The sequence below is a fragment of the Caretta caretta genome, chromosome 6 (assembly GCF_965140235.1).
Source record: "Caretta caretta isolate rCarCar2 chromosome 6, rCarCar1.hap1, whole genome shotgun sequence".
NCBI lineage: Eukaryota > Metazoa > Chordata > Testudines > Cheloniidae > Caretta > Caretta caretta.
In genome coordinates, this window is record NC_134211.1 from 61825662 (window position 1) to 61847572 (window position 21911).

Consider the following 21911-nt stretch of genomic DNA (forward strand, 5'->3'; position numbering starts at 1 on the left):
TTTGACAAAGGTGTATCTAAGCCTGTGTTTGAAATGACACAGCTGTTTACCCACGTTTAGTCTTCATATAGCAATAAACCACAACAGGGTGTGCATTACCTGGCCACTGATACATGCCCCAAGAGTATAGGGAGACTAAAGGCTGAAGTCCAAGCTCCTTAAACTACCCAAGAAATTTATTAACAGACAACTAATGTACACCCCAGGATGGCTTATTGCTATGGGTACCCGCATGGCCCCACAGTATGCCAACATTTTTATGGCTGATTTAGAACAACGCTTCCTCAGCTCTCGTCCCCTAATGCCCCTACTCTACTTGCGCTATATTGATGACATCTTCATCATCTGGACCCATGGAAAAGAAGCCCTTGAGGAATTCCACCATGATTTCAACAATTTCCATCCCACCATCAACCTCAGCCTGGTCCAGTCCACACAAGAGATCCAATTCCTGGACACTACAGTGCTAATAAACGATGGTCACATAAACACCACCCTATACCGGAAACCTACTGACCGCTATTCCTACCTGCATGCCTCCAGCTTTCACCCTGACCACACCACATGATCCATTGTCTACAGCCAAGCTCTGCGATACAACCGCATTTGCTCCAACCCCTCAGACAGAGACAAACACCTACAAGATCTCTATCAAGCATTCTTACAACTACAATACCCACCTGCGGAAGTGAAGAAACAGATTGATAGAGCCAGAAGAGTTCCCAGAAGTCACCTACTACAGGACAGGCCTAACAAGGAAAATAACAGAACGCCACTAGCCGTCACCTTCAGCCCCCAACTAAAACCCCTCCAACACATTATTAAGGATCTACAACCTATCCTGAAGGATGACCCAACACTCTCACAAATCTTGGGAGACAGGCCAGTCCTTGCCTACAGACAGCCCCCCAACCTGAAGCAAATACTCACCAACAACCACATACCACACAACAGAACCACTAACCCAGGAACCTATCCTTGCAACAAAGCCCGTTGCCAACTGTGCCCACATATCTATTCAGGGGACACCATCACAGGGCCTAATAACATCAGCCACACTATCAGAGGCTCGTTCACCTCCACATCCACCAATGTGATATATGCCATCATGTGCCAGCAATGCCCCCTCTGCCATGTACATTGGTCAAACTGGACAGTCTCTACGTAAAAGAATAAATGGACACAAATCAGATGTCAAGAATTATAACATTCATAAACCAGTCAGAGAACGCTTCAATCTCTCTGGTCACGCAATTACAGACATGAAGGTCGCTATCTTAAAACAAAAAAACTTCAAATCCAGACTCCAGCGAGAAACTGCTGAATTGGAATTCATTTGCAAATTGGATACTATTAATTTAGGCTTAAATAGAGACTGGGAGTGGCTAAGTCATTATGCAAGATAGCCTATTTCCCCTTGTTTTTTCCTACCTCCCCCCCACCCCGCGACGTTCTGGTTAAACTTGGATTTATGCTGGAAATAGCCCACCTTGATTATCATACACATTGTAAGGAGAGTGGTCACTTTGGATGAACTATTACCAGCAGGAGAGTGAGTTTGTGTGTTTTGGGGGCGGGGGGGTGAGAAAACCTGGATTTGTGCTGGAAATGGCCCACCCTGATTATCATACACATTGTAAAGAGAGTGATCACTTTAGATAAGCTATTACCAGCAGGAGAGTGGGGTGGGAGGAGGTATTGTTTCATGGTCTCTGTGTATATAATGTCTTGTGCAGTTTCCACAGTATGCATCCGATGAAGTGAGCTGTAGCTCACGAAAGCTTATGCTCAAACAAATTGGTTAGTCTCTAAGGTGCCACAAGTACTCCTTTTCTTTTTGCTGTTAAAGAAGCTCTTGTTTGTTTTCATCGCTTGCATGTTTTCTTGTTGGTATGTTTGTGGCGGGGAGTGCGGGGGAGGTTAGAGTGTTATGCAACATAACCTTCCACTCTGAAACATAATTCCTACTAAAAGGTTAAAAGGGTAGGGAGAAGGTGATGGAAGGTCCTGTTTTGTTTTAAATAACTTTTCTTATCTCTTTGGAATTCAGTTTGGGTTTGTTAACCCAGGAATCCCCCTTAATTTTTTTTTATTTGCACTCCCCCCCAGCCTCTTTTCCTGTCCCCTCAGAAGCCCTGCTAACCTTTCAGAAGCATTTATACTCACTGTCTTTTATAAACAGTCACATGGACTAGGAAACATTCCCACTGAAAAGTGGGTCAAAAGTGATTGAAAGATGGCTTCTGAACAAGGACAGCCTGGCACCTTGGAGAAGGCTTCTTATGTCATCTCCATCCCCAACTCACCTTTGCATGGGTCAGTCATAAATTAGCCTTACTGTACTACAATCCTGTAGTTGATACAGAAAGGAATGGAAGCAACATAGCCAGTGAAAGAAGAAGATGGCATGCTATTTACCTGGGGTCTGCATGCCGCTGCAGGTGTTGTTTGATATACCAGAGGAAGTGGTGCTGAGGAAGAAAGAGAGGAGCACACAAAGCCAGGAGCTGCCAGCACTGTGAAGAGAAACAGGCCACCAACAAACTAAGGTATAATCACTCCTCTCTGCTCTTGTTGCCAGGTATCCATGTGGAAAACACTCGGGCCAAGAATTTGAAGAGTGACTAGGATTTTTGGGTGCTTCCATTTTTTGGGTGTGCAACTTGAGATGCTTTAAAGGGGCCTGATTTTCAGAGGCAGGTGCTCAGCACTTTCTGAACATCAGGCCTCTTTGACATCTCAAATTGGGCACCCAAAAATTCAGGCACCACAAATCAGTTGTCACTTTTCAAAATCTTGGCCACTGTAACTAGAGCTGTGAAAATAGTTCCCAACTACTAATTCAGTAAATTTTGCTTTTTTTATTGTCTGCAAACAGATCACAAAACTCTCAGAATTACTCATTATTTCAAATTATTCATAAATTTCTCCTGCTGGTCATTCTTGCTCTCTACATGATTTGAACTGGGAATATTACAATCAAGAATCCAATAGACACTTTGGCTCAGATCCACAAAAATATTTAGGATCCCAACTTCTACTGAAATCAATGGAAGTTAGGGACCTAAATACCTACGGGGATCTGGGTCTTTGAGTTGTAATGGATGCAGGCAGCTAACTTAATAAGCACATCACAAAATTCAAAATGCACATTCAAGTGTAATAATTAGCCAACAGGATACAAAGCATGATTAAGTCACAATTAGACATGGAACCAATACCCTGTGACTTAGGCAACTATTCAACGCAACACAAACTGAATTTTGCAACTGAACAGTATTTGGAATTTGCTTTTGGTGAATAGTTGAGCATTCAACCTAAACATGCTTTTGCAAGTAAATTGCATTACTCAGTACTTTTTTTTTTCCTTTGCGCATCACATTTCAGATTATTTTTGCCCCCACAATCCTTGAAATGTTTAAGGTGACTAGTCTTTTATGGGGACTAGACCTAATGCTAATTATTCAACATATGGAAGCTTGCAGCCTGGAAGTGGCCGAGCAAAGCTCACCTGAATAACTGAGTGGTTCTGAGGCTGCCGGCAGCTAGTCTGTTTAACCAGTTGGCAGTAGATTTCATTCTGTAGCTCAGTATGTGTCAGACAGACTTGCAATGCTGTCTGAGCAAGTGACACATGGTAATCAATAGATGGAGCCTCCACAGGGACATTGATGAACAGCTGACAGGACTACAAAAAAGGGAAATTAGCATGTGCGGTAATAATAATACTTCACTTTTCCCCCACAGCACCTTCCAGCTCCAGTATGGCTCAGAGGGGAAATGAATTCTCCAAGGTGTCACAGCACATCAGTGGTAGAAACAGGGAGAAAATCCAGATCTCCTGACTTCCAAGCCTATGCTTTAACCTCTACTAGGTCAAGCTTCTCTCATACAAACTTTCTCCCCTTGCCCTATATGCTTCATACACAGACTGGTCCTTAAGTAGCCCATCCTTTGTAGCACGTGCAGAAAGCTACAATCATGCAACATTACACAGCAAGAAAAGCCAGGAACAGAATCCCTGACTTCCAGCCCACTGTTCTAGCCATTAGACTATACTGCCACTCCATCCCCGTTACGATTGGGGTCTAGGAATGATGCTAAACTTAGGGGAGTTCAGATTACCCCATTATTATAAAAGGCATCTTGGTCACACTAATAAATCTGCCACTGGGCTTCATAGCTTGGAAAACCAAGGGTGCTACAAATTTATGGTAAAATACTCAGAGAAGTATCGGGGGTAGTTTGTCTGTATCCACAAAAACAACAAGGAGTCCGGTGGCACCTTAAAGACTAACAGATTTATGTGGGTAAAAAAACCACTTCTTCAGATAAGAAGTGGGTTTTTTACCCACGAAAACTTATGCCCAAGTAAATCTGTTAGTCTTTAAGGTGCCACTGGACTCCTTGTTGTTTTTAGTCAGAGAAGGTGCCTTTATAAATGATAAAATACTGCAACAGTCAACAGTAATGACCCCAAACACTACAAGTGAGACTACTGTAAGATGCAGAGTTTCAGACTATTCCTGTACCATACTGTAGGATTCTTTTATAAAAATTTATTATCCCATTTTGTAGAAGGGAAAACAGAGGCACAGAGGTTAAGGAACTTTCCCACTCTCACAGGGTGAGTGAGTGATAGAGCCATGGTTAGAATTCATTAGTCCTGAATCAGTCCACTGCACTAACCCCCAAACACAACTTTTTATTGTATCTCTCATGTCATTGAATGCAGTTGTTTTTAAGAACCCTCTCTACTGTTACCTGCTCCCCTCAGCGATCCTCTAATCTCATCCTTGCTTTCTAGTCTTAGGGCTTGTCTACGCTTAAAACGCTGCAGCTGCGCCGCTGTAGTGCTTCTGTGCAGACACTACTTATGCCAACGGGAGGTTTCTGGTAATCCTCCTCTCCGAGAGGGTAGCTATGTCAACAGGATAATTCTCCTGTTGACCTAGCCCTGTCAACACTGGGGGTTAGGCTGGTTTAACTGTGGATTTTTCACACCCCTGAGTGACGTAGTTATACCGACCTAATTTCCTAGTGTAGACCAGGCCTTAATGTTGGCATTAATGTTTTCAGGGCTCAAAGCGGAGGGAGAGATGTGGAAATCAGGTGATGAGTTGCCTACCCGAGGTACCCTGGCTGGAAGGCACTAGGGAGTCTGACAATAAGTTGTTTCCTCTCTTTCCAGTGCTGCTATTGGAGAAGAAGATAGACAAGTCCTGCAATTCAGAAGCTGGCTCTGAGATACCTGCTCCCCCACTCCCCCCACCCCCCCCAAAAGTGAGGGCCCAAGTGGGTCTCTGCATAGAATAAAATACATCTGGTAGACAGATTGACCTTTTTTATTACAATTGACACATTAGCCCCATCTGTGCCAACAGTAGCGGCAAACAAAGCCGCAGTAAATGTCTTGCACAGAGCTTACCCCTCCCTTAAGATATTTGAGTAGAACATCTGAAATCTTTTATACTGGTTCCTTGAATACCTTGAAGAGCTTGAGGGCTTCTGTCTGCAGCGCCTCTGATGGCAGAGTAGTGAGGGAGGTGTGCAGTCCATCCTTACTGTAGCACAGCATGGGGTGTTTCCACAAAGGAGATTCTGGGTGGCAGATGAGGTAAAAACATGCAACCTCAGAAACGTAGCAGTGTAAGTTTGGTACAAGGTGAGACAGACTCTCCCAGCAAAATCTCCCATGTAGAGCCGCCTCAGATCTCTGCAGAAAAAAAACCTGGCCCAACTAGCAAGCAATTAGGGCAAGCAGCATTATATTGGGCCACGTTAATCCTTGGTGTCACTCTGTTGACTCCAGTGAAGCCATGACACTAACAGTGGCCAAGTAGCTATGCATGCCAGCAAGTAATGTCAGATGGCTCCAGAGAGCAGCCCTGCGATTTGCCACCAGGTCATCTGAGAGCTTCACACAGGCTGGACTGTGGTGGGAAGCAGCTCAATTTGTTGATGCACATGAGAGACCGATTCTGTGAAACAGACACACACTATTGGGATCTTTATCAGTGGAAGCTATTATGGCACATTCATCAAAGCTCAGAGACAGTTTATGTCTATATGTGGGTGTGCAGGAGAGAGTATGTGCGTATTCAGGGGTGTGAGAGTGTATCTGTGCATGCATGTTGGCACTTGTACGCGTGGTATGTATACCTCAGAATGTGTGCAGGTGGTATGTGTGAACGTGTCTACATGGAGATGAGTGAGTAAACAGATGTGTATGTATGTGTGAGACAGTATATGCATGTCTGTGGGAATGAATGTATGTGGCTGTGAGTGTATATCCAGGGATATGTCGGTGTGGATGCACACATACATACATACATGGAGAGCTAACTGTGTGTGTGTGTATGTGTGTGTTTGAGAAACAGTATATGTGCATGCAACCATGATACATGGGTAAGTGAAACTCAAGGCAAACAGTGCCAGGGAGTCAGAGATTCAGACTTTTCTCTCTTAAGTTCTTATTTATTAAGAACATCCCAGATTTGGATCAACTTTCTGTGCTCAGTATTTACTATAGTTTGATCTGCAATGTAAGAGGAACTGCAGATCCTTTGATAAATTAATTGACAGAGTAGGTTCACTGTAGTGCCTGAGTCCTTTGCTGAAGTGCAACTGTCTAATTAGAGGTGAAAGATACCCTATCCCGTTACTGATCTATCGAGCCATTCCCTCTACTCTTCTGTGGCTGTATTCAAACCAGTGACAGAGATAACTATTCCGCACCCTTTCCCACTATGGAAAGATATTTTGGGGTTTTACTTACGTGAGTCTCCCTCTGCATCCAGTAATTTTCCAATTAGCTGTTCATATGCTGTGCCCACTTTGGCACTGCTGCTGCCTGCTGCTACTGTCAGATGGTACAGCCACGTATCCTAGGGATAAAGGAAAGAACAGCATGAAAAGAACAGGTAATGCTGGAAACCCAGGACATTTCACTGTCATCTTTATAAATGACCAGCCATCAAGGTGCCAAAAGCGAAGGGTCACCATTAAAGGTAAATATGTTTCTCTCTCTCTTAAACACACGCACACACACACACACACACACTGGGGTTTGGAAATCTTGGTATCCTGAGCCCTCAGCTGCAGAGAGGGCAGCAAAAATGAAAAATAAATAGAAGGGAAAAGAAAATCATTAAACCAAAATCTCAACCCGCCTGTTGGGGTTGAGTTTGGGAAAACTTTTAAGTTGGATCTTATTTTATCCAAACTGGTTTAATCATCTGTATTTTCCACTCACTGGTGCCAAGCTATACCAGCATCACATATCCCTGCTCTCCAAAGACACCAGCTCATACCTTCTCGTGTTTGGTACCAATGAGTAAGTAGGTGGGACTCTGATCTTGCGGGTGAATCACCAGGGTGTAATGGGATGAGAGGAGACCCCCTGCAGTGGCTTCATAATCTTCATCTGAGTCACAGGAACGGTCCACCTCCTCCACCTTTGATTTGCGTATGTGCAAATGCCCCAGAGGACACTGGGAAAAGGAAATGAACTCAGATAAGTATGCTGTCTCAGTGTAGAGAAGATGGAGAAAAAGAAGAAACTGAAACCAGGAAACCCTGGTCAGATTGCTGGGAGTGCTAGAAAATGCAAGAACTAAACTATAAAATTCTATGTTCAAATAGTTGGTTTTAAAGTGATAGTATCATTTTGCATTTCTGTAGCACCTCTCCCCCTTCATGAGCCTAAAGTACTTTACAAACTATGGCCCCAATCCTATTCCCATTATTATTATTGTATTGTACTAGCACTAGAATCCCAGTCAGGAATTAGAGCCCTTATCACTGGGTGACTGGACCCTTTAAGGAGCAGGGTCCAGTGCACGTGGGACTCATCAGCTGCCTTCTAATTGGGTTTAAGTGAAGGCACCTGGGCTGTAGGGGAAGGGCAGCACAGATGAGAACTGCTTGATAGCAGGCTGAGATTCAGAGAAGGGCAGGTGAGAACTGCCTGAGGAGAAAAAGGGAGCCCCCAGGAGAAGCAGAGGAGAGCTGTACAGAGACCCTATGGGAAGAGCAAAAGGTGAAGAATGTTGTTAATGAGGTCTGGGCAGAGGTGGGCGGAGCCCATGCGGAGTTACAAGAGAGCTTGTACAGACGCCTTAGGAACCAGGGGAAGACCCAGCCTGATTAAGGGAATCTGAGCCTGAAACATGAGGGTGGATGCTGAAGGGTGAGTCGCAGGGGTAGGACTCACATGGGTAGGGAGGCCTGGGTGAGTGGAATGCTCCGGGAAGCTCTCTTGCAGCAGGCCTTAGTGGAGGGCTGTGGGAAGTTGAGCCCAGAACACGGGCTTGCCATTCCCTGAGCAGGGGTAGGACTCGCAGGTACAAAGACAAAGGAAGTGAGAGAGAGACAAGTGGAGCAATCTGGGAGACAGCAGGAATCCACTTTGTTAGTTATGTCTCTTTGGTATTTTTAAAGACTATTAATATATTTGTATTTATAGTAGGAGGTGTAGACATTTTTGCAGAGTGGGAGGTACTAGTTGGGGCTGAAGTGAGGGAGAGGATGGGATTGTTGGAGTAAGAAGGGACAGTAGGTAAAGGAAGATAGAAACTACATGAGACATAGCAGAAGGAACACAAAGTACCTTATCCTCATTATTTCGATAGTAGTAAAAGATTTTCCCAATCAGTGCGCACCAAACCAACTTAGAGTGACCATGCTTCACCTACAGGAAGGACAAAGGAATGAAAGATTTTAACCTAGGAACTGGATCCTAGTGCAATGCCAGCAGTAGTTTTTGGGATTTTTTCTTCCCATTCAAATCTCTTGTTGGAAGGTTCTCTACACTAGTTAGTCTGAGCTAGTGTAAACTATCCTTCATTTGTGATCCCTGCAAAGATGCAGGGAAACATTTTCAAAAGCACCTAAGCCAGTTAAATGCTTTTGAAAATGGAATTTAGGTGCCTAAGTGATTGAGAGTATGTCTAGACTGCACAGAAAACTGTGTGGCCCTGAGTCTAGGTCAAATGACTTGGGCTCGGGCTGCAGGGCTAAAAATAGCAGGATAGACGTACTGCTCAAGCTGGAGCCTGGGCTCTGAAACCCAGAGAGGTGGGAGGGTCTCGGAGCTTGGGCTCCAGCCCAAGCAGGAATATCTACACTGCTGTTTTTAGCCCTGCGGCCCAAGCCCCAGTCAACTGACCTGGGCTCCAAGACTTGGTGCTGCGGGTTTTTCTTTTCAGTTTACACATATCCTGAGATCCTTTTGAAAATTTTACCCAAAGTGACCTATTGTTGTTGTTTTTTGAAATGCAATATAAAAAATATATGAATAAAAATGTTTAAATAATGAAAAAAATTCAACATACCAAAGCAGACCAATAGACTATCTAGTCTAGTGACCTTTCCCCTGCTACACAGGAACAGACCAATGGCTTCCAGGGGGTACATCAACTCATCTAGATATTTGCCTAGTTTTACAACAGGCTAAATAAAAAGCACTAAGAAAGTCAGTACAAACTAAAAGTTCATGCAGACAATGACTTGTTTATATTGCTCTATATCAGGGGTGGGAAAGCTTTTTGGCCTGAGGGCCACATCGGCATTGCGAAACTGTATGGAGAGCCGGGTAGGGAAGGCTGTGCCTCCCCAAACAGCCTGGCCCCTACCCCCATCCTCCCTCTCCCACTTCCCGCCCCCCTCAGAACCCACAATCCATCCAAACCCGCCGCTCTTATCCCCTGACTGCCCCCTCTTGGGACCCCCGCCCCTGACCACTCCCTGGGACTCCACCCCCTATCCAACCCCCCCTGCTCCCTGTCACCTGACTGCCCCGACCCCTGTCCACACCCCCACCCCCAGATGGCCCCTCCAGGACTCCCATGCTATCCAACCACCCCCTGTCCCCTGACTGCCCCCAGGACCCCCTGCCCCTTATCCAACCTCGCCACCCCCTTACCATGCTGCTCAGAGCAGCAGGAGCTTGCAGCCCCGCCACCCAGCTGGAGCCAGCCACGCCGCCCACACTGCACAGCAGGAGCAGTGGACCAGAGCGCTGGCGGTGCGGCACACTGAGGCTGTAGGGGGAGGGGGGACAGCAGGGGAGGGGCCAGGGGCTAGCCTCCCCGGCTGGGAGCTCAGGGGCCAGGCAGGATGGTCCCGTGGGCTGTAGTTTGCCCACCTCTGCTCTATAAACTATACACTGAAATGTTAGTACAATATTTATATTCCAATTGATTTATTTTATAATTATATGGTAAAAATGAGAAAGTAAACAATTTTTCAGTAATAATGTGCTGTGACCCTTTGTATTTTTATATCTGAGTTTGTAAGCAAATAGTTTTTAACTTGAGATGAAACTTGAGGGTATGCAAGACAAATCAGACCCCTGAAAGGGGTACAGTAGTCTGGAAAGGTTGAGAGCCACTGCCCGGAGCAAACTACAGACCAGCCAGACTTTAGTCTTCACTTGGACATTAGCCTGTGCAGCATGAAGGAGCCCCATAATGCATCTTGTGCAACACTGTTCTATGGGGAGAATAAAAAATTATTTCCTGACTCCCAAGTAGTGATCATTTTTTGTCCTGAAGCATGAGAATCCATAGTGCCTGGAAGTGTATCCTGACTAACATAATTGCCAATGCAATTCTTATATGAATATGTGTTCAATCCATTTGAAACCTTACTAGACAATTTCCTTGATAATATCCTACAATAGCAAGTTCCATACGTTAATTATATGTGACATTATAAAAGCATTTACTTTAATTGGTATTAAATATTTTGCATTGTTCTTGCACTGTACTATTGGAGAGGGTCAATGTGTCCTGATAGGGTGCTCTATGCCATTCTTCAGTGTATATAATTAGCACATCCTCTTTCCCTGCTCCTTTGAACTTCAGGAATCCACCTCTGCCTCTCTGTAACCCCCCAAGTTTCCAGGGAGAATTAAAACACACACCTCTTGCAGGCCCTCAGTATATAAACCCAGAGGCCTGTTGTCTGTCAGGCCATTGGGTGTGGAGGGAGACTGACTGGGGTAGAGCCACCTTACCTTGGTGAGCCAGCCTTTCACAGTGGGTTTGGCATCATTCTGAGGGATAGCAGCAGAGCTGGTCACCTGCACCTTGAGAACGCTCTGCAGAACACGGATCCATTCTTCCAGGATGTTGGGAGAGTCTGCAGTCAGGAAGTAGGTCCTCTTTTCAGTGATGAGCTGGAGGGAAAGGAGGCAGGGAAATGACACTGTCTGATCACGTGTGATCGCTCCTTCAGATGTTGAGTCATATGGTACTTTTATAAGAGTAAAGGAGTTAACCCCTATGTCCTTGGCCAAATTCAAACTCAAATAGTTACATGCTACATCTGTAAATTCCCCCCATGTTTTTGCTGGATACTATATTTTTCTTCATTTCCTCTCCTGTTTTGCAATGTTGCTTAGGTCTATTAAGTAGCTGCTCTATGTCACTATAGAGGTAGCTGCATTTTAGTGGTGGGTAAAGTAGTGTCTATCTCTTTATTTATACATCCATATTTATAGCCAATTGTTTCCCTCTGCCTTCAATAGCTTCCAAAGTGATTTGGGGTCCTTTGAGAGGAAAGCTGTTCCATGAATACAAGATATTACTATTAACTCTCAGTTAACTTCAGTGCGAGACGGGCAGAAGGGAGCTCACTGTATGCTAGTCCCACTCAGAATGCAAGGGAAGCTTTAATATCTCGTCTCCTTTACAAAGAAGTCCCCTGGCATTGATGCTTTGGCCGAGGACAAGTAAGTAGGGCTAGTGAGGGGCCAATTTCAAATGGTTTGGAGACTCAGTTTTGTGATGCACCCAAAATTGTAGATGTTTCTCCAAAGCATATGAGAATGGTCTCGCCAAGAAGATTCTTTGTACCCCTTCTTTTGGTTGAGCCAGAAGCAACACAATAACAGTCTCTCTCACAGAGGTTCAACCTTTCTTAAGAAGGTGCTGGCTGCACAGAGGGAAATGCAGAGGGGGAAAGTTATCTGAACTTCTTTAAACATCAGAAAGCTGGGTTTGAGCTTTAGGTTGCATTTCGGACCTTTGCTCATTTTTATACAAAACTGACTGCCTCCCCAAGCTGAAACACAAGGCAAATAAAAGCCAGGAAAGTCAGTACACATCTGTCATGACCAAGTACACCATCCAGACTGAAGTAACTCCTCTCCCACTTAGCCCTGTTTACATCCTTGAGCATGTGGTTATGTGCAAGGTCAAAAGGCAATTCTCACCTGAAATGTCTGGGACCCTTCACCCCGAATGATCTGGCAAGTAGAATTCAGCTCAACCTGCCCCTGAGGCTTGCGGATAACATCGCTCTGTGGAGAGAAAGGCAACATTCTCAAAAGGATCAGCACTAGCTTCACCAGCCAGCTAGAAGTATGGAGTATGAGACATTATGCCTGGATGCATCTTAGGCAACATGTGGCTGTCTCCCTAGGGACAGACTGAGAGGTGCCTCCTCCACCAGGCTAATGAGAACTTAGCTCCCAGGGACAGAAGTACAGCACACCCATGACCACAGGCACCACCAATATGAGATATCCCCACACTATGCTAGCCACGAATGTGCAGAGACAGAAGAGCAGAATGCTTTTTATTTAAAACTATTTCTCTGTTGAGGAAGTTTTAACAAATTTAGAAATCTGTAAATGTCAGACACAACACAACCATCATTACAATAGCGAACTTTTGTTTAGAGAAACATTATACAGTAATAACAATCAGATCTCTCTTTTTAACAGGGTGTTAACATGTTACAGAGTGAGCATCTTCACACTATCCATGACATGTTCTTTTAGTGTTTTGTGTTGACTTTTTTTTTTTTTTGAGTGAAATCTCTGATTACATGCATTTAACAGACCAGGTAAGTCTATCAGATGTTAATATTCAAAAAAATTGAAAAGGTGTGCTGGGTTTTTGGTTGTTGTTTTTTGTTTTTTTTGGCAGGTGAATGTACTTTGTCTGAATATTGAATAAGTGGTAACCAAACATCTAAGTATCTCTTTCCTCTGTCTGTTTTGCTGGGTACGTAATTGGTGCATTAAATTTTCCATAACAACTCCCATATTTTTTTGAACAATTCCACCAGAGTTTAACTATTTTTTTCTCCAATGAGCAGCTATAAGAAGCAGATCAGCTACTAGCTGATGAGAGATGAAATCTTAATTTCCTTTTGTGGGATCATTTCCACTAGGAAGCCGCCAGGAGGATTACCAAAAATGAATCAATGAGTGGTCTGCAGGGCTGGCCTTTATGTCATCTTTAGGATTTCTTATACTGTGCACTTTCAAGGGTACATTCTTACACAGGTATGGAAATCCATGCAAGACTAACAAACTAATTGCCTTTTGGCCGAATGGTGTACAAGTGCATACTTCAGTAGCAATATTGATAGGCACCAGTTACCCTTGACTGGCTGGTGCTTCTTAGTCATAAAACTGGATAATTTCCTTTTCCTTTTTTACCTTGTAAGCAGATGTTATTTGAGCCAAATGGGTATCCTTCAGAAAATGGAAACCCAGCCCAAGTTAAGTCTATAGAAAAGAAAATGAAATAATAGTAGATAAAATGTGAGAGAGAAATTAAGAGTGCAAAGTGGGAATTGAAGAGGAAATAGCCAAAAACATAGAAACAAATAATGACTTTTTTTTTTTTTAATAGAAGCAGGAAGCCTGTTAGGGAACTGTTGAGTCTACCAGAGAGTAAAGAGAAAATTTAAGGAGAATAAGGACATTGCAGAGAAACTAAGTATTTCCTTTCTGCAGAGGATGTTCCTCAGACCTATTTTTCTGATCTGTTTAAGATGAGGTGCTGGAACAAAATGATAAATTTAAGAGCAACAAGTCGTTAGGTGCAGATGGGATTGATTCAGGTGTTCTGAAGAAATTTAAGAATAACTGGGTGAGCTGCTAAAAAAGTTATGCAATATCTCATCAAAATAAGTTCTTTGACAGAGGACTGGAGAGTAGCAAATATTGTATCTATCATAACAAAGGCACTAGGAATGGGTCTGGGAATTACAAGAGAGTAAGACTTACTTGAGTACCAGGAAAAATGGTTGAAACAGTATTTGAAAAACTGAATTATAAACACTTTGAAAAATGTGATATGGTAGAGAGTAATTAGCATCACTGCTGTAAAGGAAGAGAGACCCAATTTTCCTACCCTTTAGAACAGCTTCACAAAATAGTGGATAAAAGAGAGAACATTTGCTCGATGTGTAGCAGATGTCAAAAGGAAAAATAAAGATCTATTAGAAAAGAACACTGAAAGTATTGTAATGCCATTACAGAGTTCAATTGTGTACCCTCACCTGGAATAATGCATTTAATTCTGGTCACTCTAGCTCCAGAAATGTGAGGAAGGCTCAGAGATGAGTAACAAAAATTATTAGGGGCCTAGGAAGGCTTCTGTGTGAGGGAAAATAAAAAGACTGCCACTGTTTAGAGAACAGATGTAAATAAAAGAATGAATGATATGGTGATGATAAATGGGTGCTCATGTCTACACTTCTTTGAATATCTCTTTTTACATTAACTTGAATGACAACAAATTTAAAACTGATAAAAGGAAACCTTTTTTTTTTTCTTACCCAATTCATCTGCGGAACTTGCTGCCATTAAATAGCAAAGAGATCAAAAGTTTGTAAGATTTTTAACAGAATGAGGGTTTATGGATAATGAAAACATCTAAAATTACCATAGGTCAGATTTAAAAAAAAAAGGTTAAAACCCACTCATGTTTCAGGTCATAAGCCAGCCACAAACTGATGGGAATTTAGGAAGAAATATCCCCTATGTGGGGATAACTGTCCACAACAGAATTTCTTGCACACATACCCCACCCTGTGACACAGATCATGTTGGCCACTTTTGTAGTTGGGATTCTAGACTAGTGGGTCCTGTTAGCTGATTTGGCAATGTCTACATTCCAAGGAAATCATATGAAAGAAAATGTTAACGTGGCACAGTTAAGCACTTAAAACTTAGGAAATATGAAAATTAAAGTTAAACTGGCAACACAAATCAGCCCCTTGTTTATATATTGTAGTACTCCTTAAATGATCACATACCACTAGGTGGAAAAAAATTGTATGCTATTGTATTATTTGAGAAACAGTGTGTGACCATGCAATTAACACTGAATTGTATGTTTATACAAGGGGAAGAAAGAGTTAAGAGTCTGTGGTCAGTTCTAACTTCTTCACATCTGAGTGCCTACCTGCATACCCTTAATGTTGCACTAGCATTTATTTTTGCATTTGCTTTTATATTACAGTAAGATCAATGTGAGGATAAACACTTTTTTTTTTTTTTTGCTTTCAGTGGTCTGTGTGTTGTCAGTCAACAAGTCCCAAGCCAGTTCCTAGTGGATACGTTGTTATTTCACAAAAACCACCACTACACACGGCCCCTCTGTCTGAACAGAGAAACCCATGACTGAATGGAGACTCCCCTCATCGTTGAGGTCATACTCCAGGGTTGGGGTGAGGCACATTGGCAGGGTAGTGGGGGACAAGTCTGCACTGCAGCTGCCCATGTGGTCTCTGTTATATGAATAAACAGAGGATTTCAGTTGCCAGGGCTAGCCGTGTGGCACCTTTCACCAGTTAATGAAACTAACTCAGACTTCAAGCGGCCTTTCCCCTGTGTCTGACACTGGTGTGTTTGCCTCTCACTCACCGGAGACTTGTAGTACATGATTTGTCCATTTCTCAGAACAAACCAACGTCTCTTCCATGTCTTCACCTGGCTTCCCATCTTCAGCAAATACCCTGATTTCTCCATGGGCTCCTAGAGGATAAAGGATAGGTGGATTATCCTGACCCCAAGATGAAAGCAACTGAGAAGTGCCCACATGAAGGGCTGCCATCTGCCAGGTCTCCAGCATCCCCCATCTTCTCTTGAGCTCAGATTGTCAGATGTCAAGGCCCACATCACTGCATAACTTTGAGAATCTGCTCCTGCTCATGTATGTGTAAGTACCATGGTGGATGTGTGGGGCAGTGAAGAAGGTATCTGAAGGCAGGACTGGTCATGCTTTCACAGCTTGCCTGAATCACTGAAAATTATTTTCCCATACAATGTGCTAAGCACTCTTCAAACATAAATGAAGTAAGGGTAAGCCCTAGGCAGCAGTAAGTCTCAAGCCTCTTGCATGTATACTCCTTTACTTTCAAGGATAAGAGAGTAAAAAAAAAATGGGTGGAGGGATGGGTAAATAATGGATTCACATGAGAAATTCATTGATTTTTAAGGCCACAAGGGACCACAATGATCATCTAGTCTGGCCTCCTGAATAACACACAGGCTATAGAGTTGGACTAAGTGGTCCCTGCATGAAGTCTATAATTTGTGGCTGAGCTGAGGAGATGGGAGCTTAAACAAAATATATCTCACGCCACTGAGCTATGTGCTTCACCCTTTGTCCTTACCTTGCTGCTAGGCAGGAGTAACGTGGTGGCTGCACAGCAGCATTCTCGTTGATGCAGCATGCTGTAGCTGTGCTTGCAGAATCAAGCCCATACCAGCAATGATAAAGTAACACTGGGTATTTATGGAATGCTTTTCATTTGGTAATCTCACAGCTCTTTACAGAGGTGTGCAATTATCTTTACCCCCATTTTATAGAGGAGGAAACTGAGGCACAGAGCGGTTAAGCAACTTGCTTGATATCACACAATGAATCAGTGGCCGAGTTGGCAATAAAACTTGGGTCTTGTGACTCCTGCTATGTTGCTCTAATCACTAGATCAAAATGCCTCTCATGTTTCCAAATGAAGAACTTTTTGTTTCTACACAAATGGGTGAGGTCACAACCATCCCCTAAAGAAGAGTGGGATGTGCCAAAAACTGGTATGGATAATCAAACTTCATGCTGATGGCCCCGGGGTTAGGAAGGACTATATCCCCAGTGCTCAGCACTACACAGTTGGCAAAGTACATTATGGGGGTTCCTATGAAGTATCAGGCAGTGGCTGATGCCAGAGACAAGCTGGATCAACAGTCTGATTTGGCATGGCAGATCCTTCATACTGTAGCTTTGCCACTTCCCTTTCAGGGTCAGTGCTGTGTCCATATCCCAGACTGATGTCCGAGGGGGCATAAAACTTACACTGCCGACTCCGCCATCAGTAGAATAGGAAGATGTCCGCTGCAGCTTGTGCTCTGGCTCTGAACAGTCACCATCCAGGGAGTAGGCATCAGGGGGGATGGCATAATCACTCTCTGAGCTCAGCGAGGACATAGAGACACCTGACAGGAATTAAGGGACAGTGGGAATTTTAGGTGCTCAGGATCGCTGTGATATCTGTAACTTGCAGCCTGAGCCTGCGCTGCCAGAAAAAGCCTCCAGTTCAACCCCAAAGCTACTTGGTTCAAGGTGACCAAGTCAATCAGATACTGTTCCAACCCTTGGACAGCCAAACCCCACCACCCAGGCCTGTGAACCCAGTCTTCTCTAAACCCCACCACCCAGGCCTGTGAACCCAGTCTTCTCTAAACCCCACCACCCAGGCCTGTGAACCCAGTCTTCTCTAAACATGAGAATGGGAAGGAATTCTATAATGTAATGAATTCAGGGCTGCCTAAACACAGGCAAGATACTCACTACCCAAACCACACATGATAATTTTAACTAATAGAGCTCAAGAACCTCTGCTGTCAAACCACAAGCCTCTCCCACTTGAACTAAAGGAAAACCAACAAGGAGTCTGGTGGCACCTTAAAGACTAACAGATTTATTTGGGCATAAGCTTTCGTGGGTAAAAAGACACTTCTTCAGTTGCATCTGAAGAAGTGGATTTTTTACCCACGAAAGCTTATGCCCAAATAAATCTGTTAGTCTTTAAGGTGCCACCAGACTCCTTGTTGTTTTTGTGGATACAGGCTAACATGGCTACCCCCTGATAAAGGAGAACCCTGATCATCTGTTACTAATAGTGCAGCTTCACTTTCCGTAATCCTTCTGCCTCTAGATTCCAGTGGCACACAGACACATTCGCAAGTACAGCACAGGAAGAGACCATTTTAAACCATGTATAGCATGAGAAGAGACAATTTTAAACTATTTACACAGAATTCAGGCTTATTGTTTGCCACTTGCAATGACGGTGCTGCTTTTTGGAAAGTTAGATTGGATCCATAAGTCAGTTCTCATTCTCATGTTTTTCACCTTCACTTATACTGAACAGGATGCAATTTATCTGATGCTCCAAAGGCAGGAAAGAATTGTGCACCTTTTTAAGTGTCATTTGGCTTCTGATTCAGAATTTACCAGATTTGACAGAGCTAACAGGCGCCAACAAGAAGTTGATTGACATGAGTTGGCATTAACATGCCTAACAGATGGCCTGGAAAGAAAAAGGTGTTTCTTTTAGCTAATGTAAAAAAGCTCATGATTCCAAGGATCTGTGTGTCATAATCATTTGGCTGTAACAATCAAATGGGGAGATCCCCAAACTGGTCCTGGTGTCAGAGTTCCACCGTAAACTAAGAACTATTCTAGAAGACTGGTTTCTACTGAGCAATGGTTGGCAGCCCAAGTCTGCCTGCTCTCCCCATCTTACTGGTTCACCTTACCACGTTTCACAGCACGAGGACTGCCTGGCATGCTGCTCTTTCTGATCTCAGATCCACCATTGGAGGTTCTGAAGCTGGCATGGGAGCTGCAGTCATCATCAGAGCCTGAGGACTCATCTAAGAAAGGAACGTTGCTGATCTGGGTGGCTTTCTGGAAAACAAGCCTTCAAGATCAAAATGTGAGGAAGGGGGAGCTCCAGTACAGACACATGCTACAATTCATAAAGAGACAGCACAGGCAGAACAGGCCAGTCTCATTTCTTCAAAGCTACCCAGGCCCTCTCACCATCATGCTGAGGTTTTCAACTCTCATTCCTCATTCTCCAGGGACTCTCCAGGCCATGTTCCCCTCCAGGTCCCCTATTCCCGAGTCTCCCCAGATTTTATCTTCCTAGGGCTCCACAAACCCAATCTTTCCCCTTAGGCTCCCAAGATCCATCTTCTATTTCATTCTCATTCACCCTCCAGACTCCATCCTCCAAGACCTCACTTGTCTCCACCATACCCATCTTCCTGAATCTTCCCAAGAACTGCCTGGTCTCAAACATATACCAGGGTTCCATCCTCCCTGAATGGGGATCTGTAACTTCAGTGGACTGAACCTTTGTACATTTCACTTTATGCAAATTTGATGATGTATTCACGGATTTAGCAAGTTGCCAATATTGCCCTCAGTTTGGCAAAGATAAAATAGTTTTAAATATATCTATTACTACCATGTGTGTATGTGGCATCTGCTGCTCCACTGCAGCCTGTCAGCCTGCAGGGCTCCCTGGCATTCTCAAGCCCTCTTGTCTGCTCAGTGTTGTCCCTTGCTGCTCTCAAGATGGTAGCAACTCTCCCCATTCTTTTCTTAACACAAAAGGTGAAGTAATCCCTTACCCCCTTCAGCGTGGTGTAGACTGGAACCGTGACATTTCTGTAGATGAGGCAAGTGAATGGCCCAGAAGCTGAATATGATGGAAAATTCAAAACTAGAAAATTTAGAGAAAGAACAAAGACTGGTGAAAAAACAGCAGGTTTTAATGGAGGGAAGTAGGTGTGATGGCACAATGTAGCAATAGGGAACCCCAACAAGACAAACTAGTGAGAAGGAGGTAGTGTCTTCCTGGAAGACTTGATCTTGCAAAGGTTGTGGGAGTTACTAATTTTGGAAAGTTCTCGGAGGTACTGCACTTTCTCTTCCATGGTGCCTACAGGACACCTCACCCACCCTTGCATTCCTCCCAGGCACAGTGAACCACATAGTGAGAGGCAGAACCAGCAGATTTTAGCATTCTGGTGGATAAGTGCATGACCAACCATGACTTAACTGAACTAGAGTGAGACTGTTTGGCCATCTTACTAACAGAGCACACAAGAAAGGTATTCCATTGCTCCTCACTTTGTGGGCCCAGGGCTAGCCTTAGATCTATTCAATCCCTATAGCTACATAGGGTCAACTTACCGAGGTTCATACACATACCAGAGATGCCAGCCAGAGCACTATGCCCAAGAAAGTTAGTGCCAGAGGGCCATGCCAAATAATTAATTCCCTAACTACCCCATCTTCATTTTGGAAGGTTCCATGCCTAGCTTCCTGTGCCATTTTGGGAGGTCACCAAAGGTTGTGGGAGCTCAGAAATAGGTGGAAGGTGATGGCGGGGTCACCACAGCCTGAGAGCAGATCACAGGCAGGCAACAGTAGGGTATGCAGAAAAGTGTCTTGTCATAAGTGCGGAAGGAGCTAAATTGGTCCCCCCATAGAAGTTACTTAACATAGAGGCCAAAAAAAATCGAGGATTGGTCCTTCAGGGTATTTCTGTGCTGCAACTGAGGGCAAGCCTCCCAGTCCAGGTCCACAGACTCATGCTAGCATGGTTCATGCTACCGTGCTAAACATAGCAGTGTAAATATTGCTTTGACATTGCAGCTCTCACGCCCTCCCGCAGGCTCGGGAGCCCGAACAACATCTACACAGTTATTTTTAGTGTGCTAAATCAAACCCTGCTTAGCACAAATCTATGGACCTAGACTGGGAGACTCGTTCTGAGATGCAGTGTAGGCATACCCATCTAGGCCCAGATATCTTCTTCAACCTGGCTGACAGCCAGGGCGAGATCTGATTTGAAAACAGGCAAGAAAAGGAGAAAACATGAACAGCCAGAGGCTAATGTCCTACAGCCTCAGCCTAAGCTCTCTCTGGATGGATCTTATCTCAAACTTACTCTGGCTGGGAGAGTCAGTCCTGAGGGCCACCTCCGACAGCCTCATGCCAGACTTGGCTACTGCATAGATCCGACTCTCCTAGAACAATAGCATTGCATAGGGTAATGGTCAGAAAAAGCACCAGAATATAAAAATCAAATTGTAAGTCAACTGAACTATTTCATTTGTTCAGATCTAATGGCCTCACGTCCCTTTTTGTCCCGACTGGCAGCCGCATCCATTAAGGAAAGAATCTCTAAGGAGAAACTGATCCATCCCACTGCATGGTGGTTGGAAGGGAGCTGTAGTTGTGATATCCAGTCCCACCCCCGAATCACAGCTGAATTGCTGGTAGTGCTACAGAGATTACATCCTCAAGCTGGGCCATCTATACTCAATCATCAGTTTAAATAATAATTTAGAAATGCTGGTTTCATTGCTATGCAAAATGCATTAAAATGTACTAAAAAAAGATCTAAAGTGAACATCTGTGAAAAATTCCCATTCTTTGCCAAGAGAATGGAGGCAATGGCTGGAATTATTTGAACAAGCCTTGGTCTGAGTTACCATAACATATGGCATTTCCTCTCTAAAGATTTCGAAGAGCTTCACAAATGACACAAATTCCATGGGGAAAAAATCTGACACTAATGCAACATTAAGCTTGAGAAATCAAGCAGTCAAAAGTGGGCAAACACAGAGTTAAGATTGGAAGATAATCCTTAATTCTGCAACCTCACACTTATTCCTGAAAAACGCTATCGCTGTATAATTAAACATTGTCAAATAATATATAATATTACACATAAACTACATGAAAATCAAGCACCCAAAATTTAGGATATGCCAACATTCAGGTTAACCATATGCATATGCATTATAATACACTCTTTAATTACATGAGCACATTCTATTTTTTCCATAGGAGCCCTGCCTCATTCAGTGCACAGCACGAACAGTACTCATTGAATGAGTAACTATTCAATAATTTGGTTTCTCCTCATTGTTTATTGGGTGGCCCGATGCCTTATTTAATACACACAGTTCAAATCTGGCCCTGAAGAAAGTTATTAAATTCTTTATGGAAATTCTATGGCACTCATGACTACAGTATCTGAGAGTTTCACAAACATTAATTAATTTATCTTCACAA

The 21911-nt window shown here is 43.7% G+C and overlaps 1 protein-coding gene across 7 annotated transcripts in view; it reads right to left on the reverse strand.

Annotated features, from left to right (window-relative positions):
* The window catches only part of PLEKHH1 (pleckstrin homology, MyTH4 and FERM domain containing H1), an 81537-nt gene that overhangs the window by 19412 nt on the left and 40214 nt on the right, over positions 1–21911 (reverse strand). For all 7 annotated transcript variants that reach the window (XM_075129634.1, XM_048854067.2, XM_048854065.2 and 4 more), the window contains 13 exons: positions 20779–20857; positions 19454–19545; positions 18572–18722; positions 17106–17245; positions 15674–15784; positions 12221–12307; positions 11021–11182; positions 8612–8692; positions 7314–7493; positions 6779–6887; positions 5489–5601; positions 3512–3688; positions 2419–2516 (listed from right to left, as the gene is read on the reverse strand). In XM_075129634.1, coding sequence (XP_074985735.1) covers positions 2419–2516; positions 3512–3688; positions 5489–5601; positions 6779–6887; positions 7314–7493; positions 8612–8692; positions 11021–11182; positions 12221–12307; positions 15674–15784; positions 17106–17245; positions 18572–18722; positions 19454–19545; positions 20779–20857 — 1580 coding nt within the window. The remainder of the gene's footprint in view (positions 1–2418; positions 2517–3511; positions 3689–5488; positions 5602–6778; positions 6888–7313; positions 7494–8611; positions 8693–11020; positions 11183–12220; positions 12308–15673; positions 15785–17105; positions 17246–18571; positions 18723–19453; positions 19546–20778; positions 20858–21911) is intronic.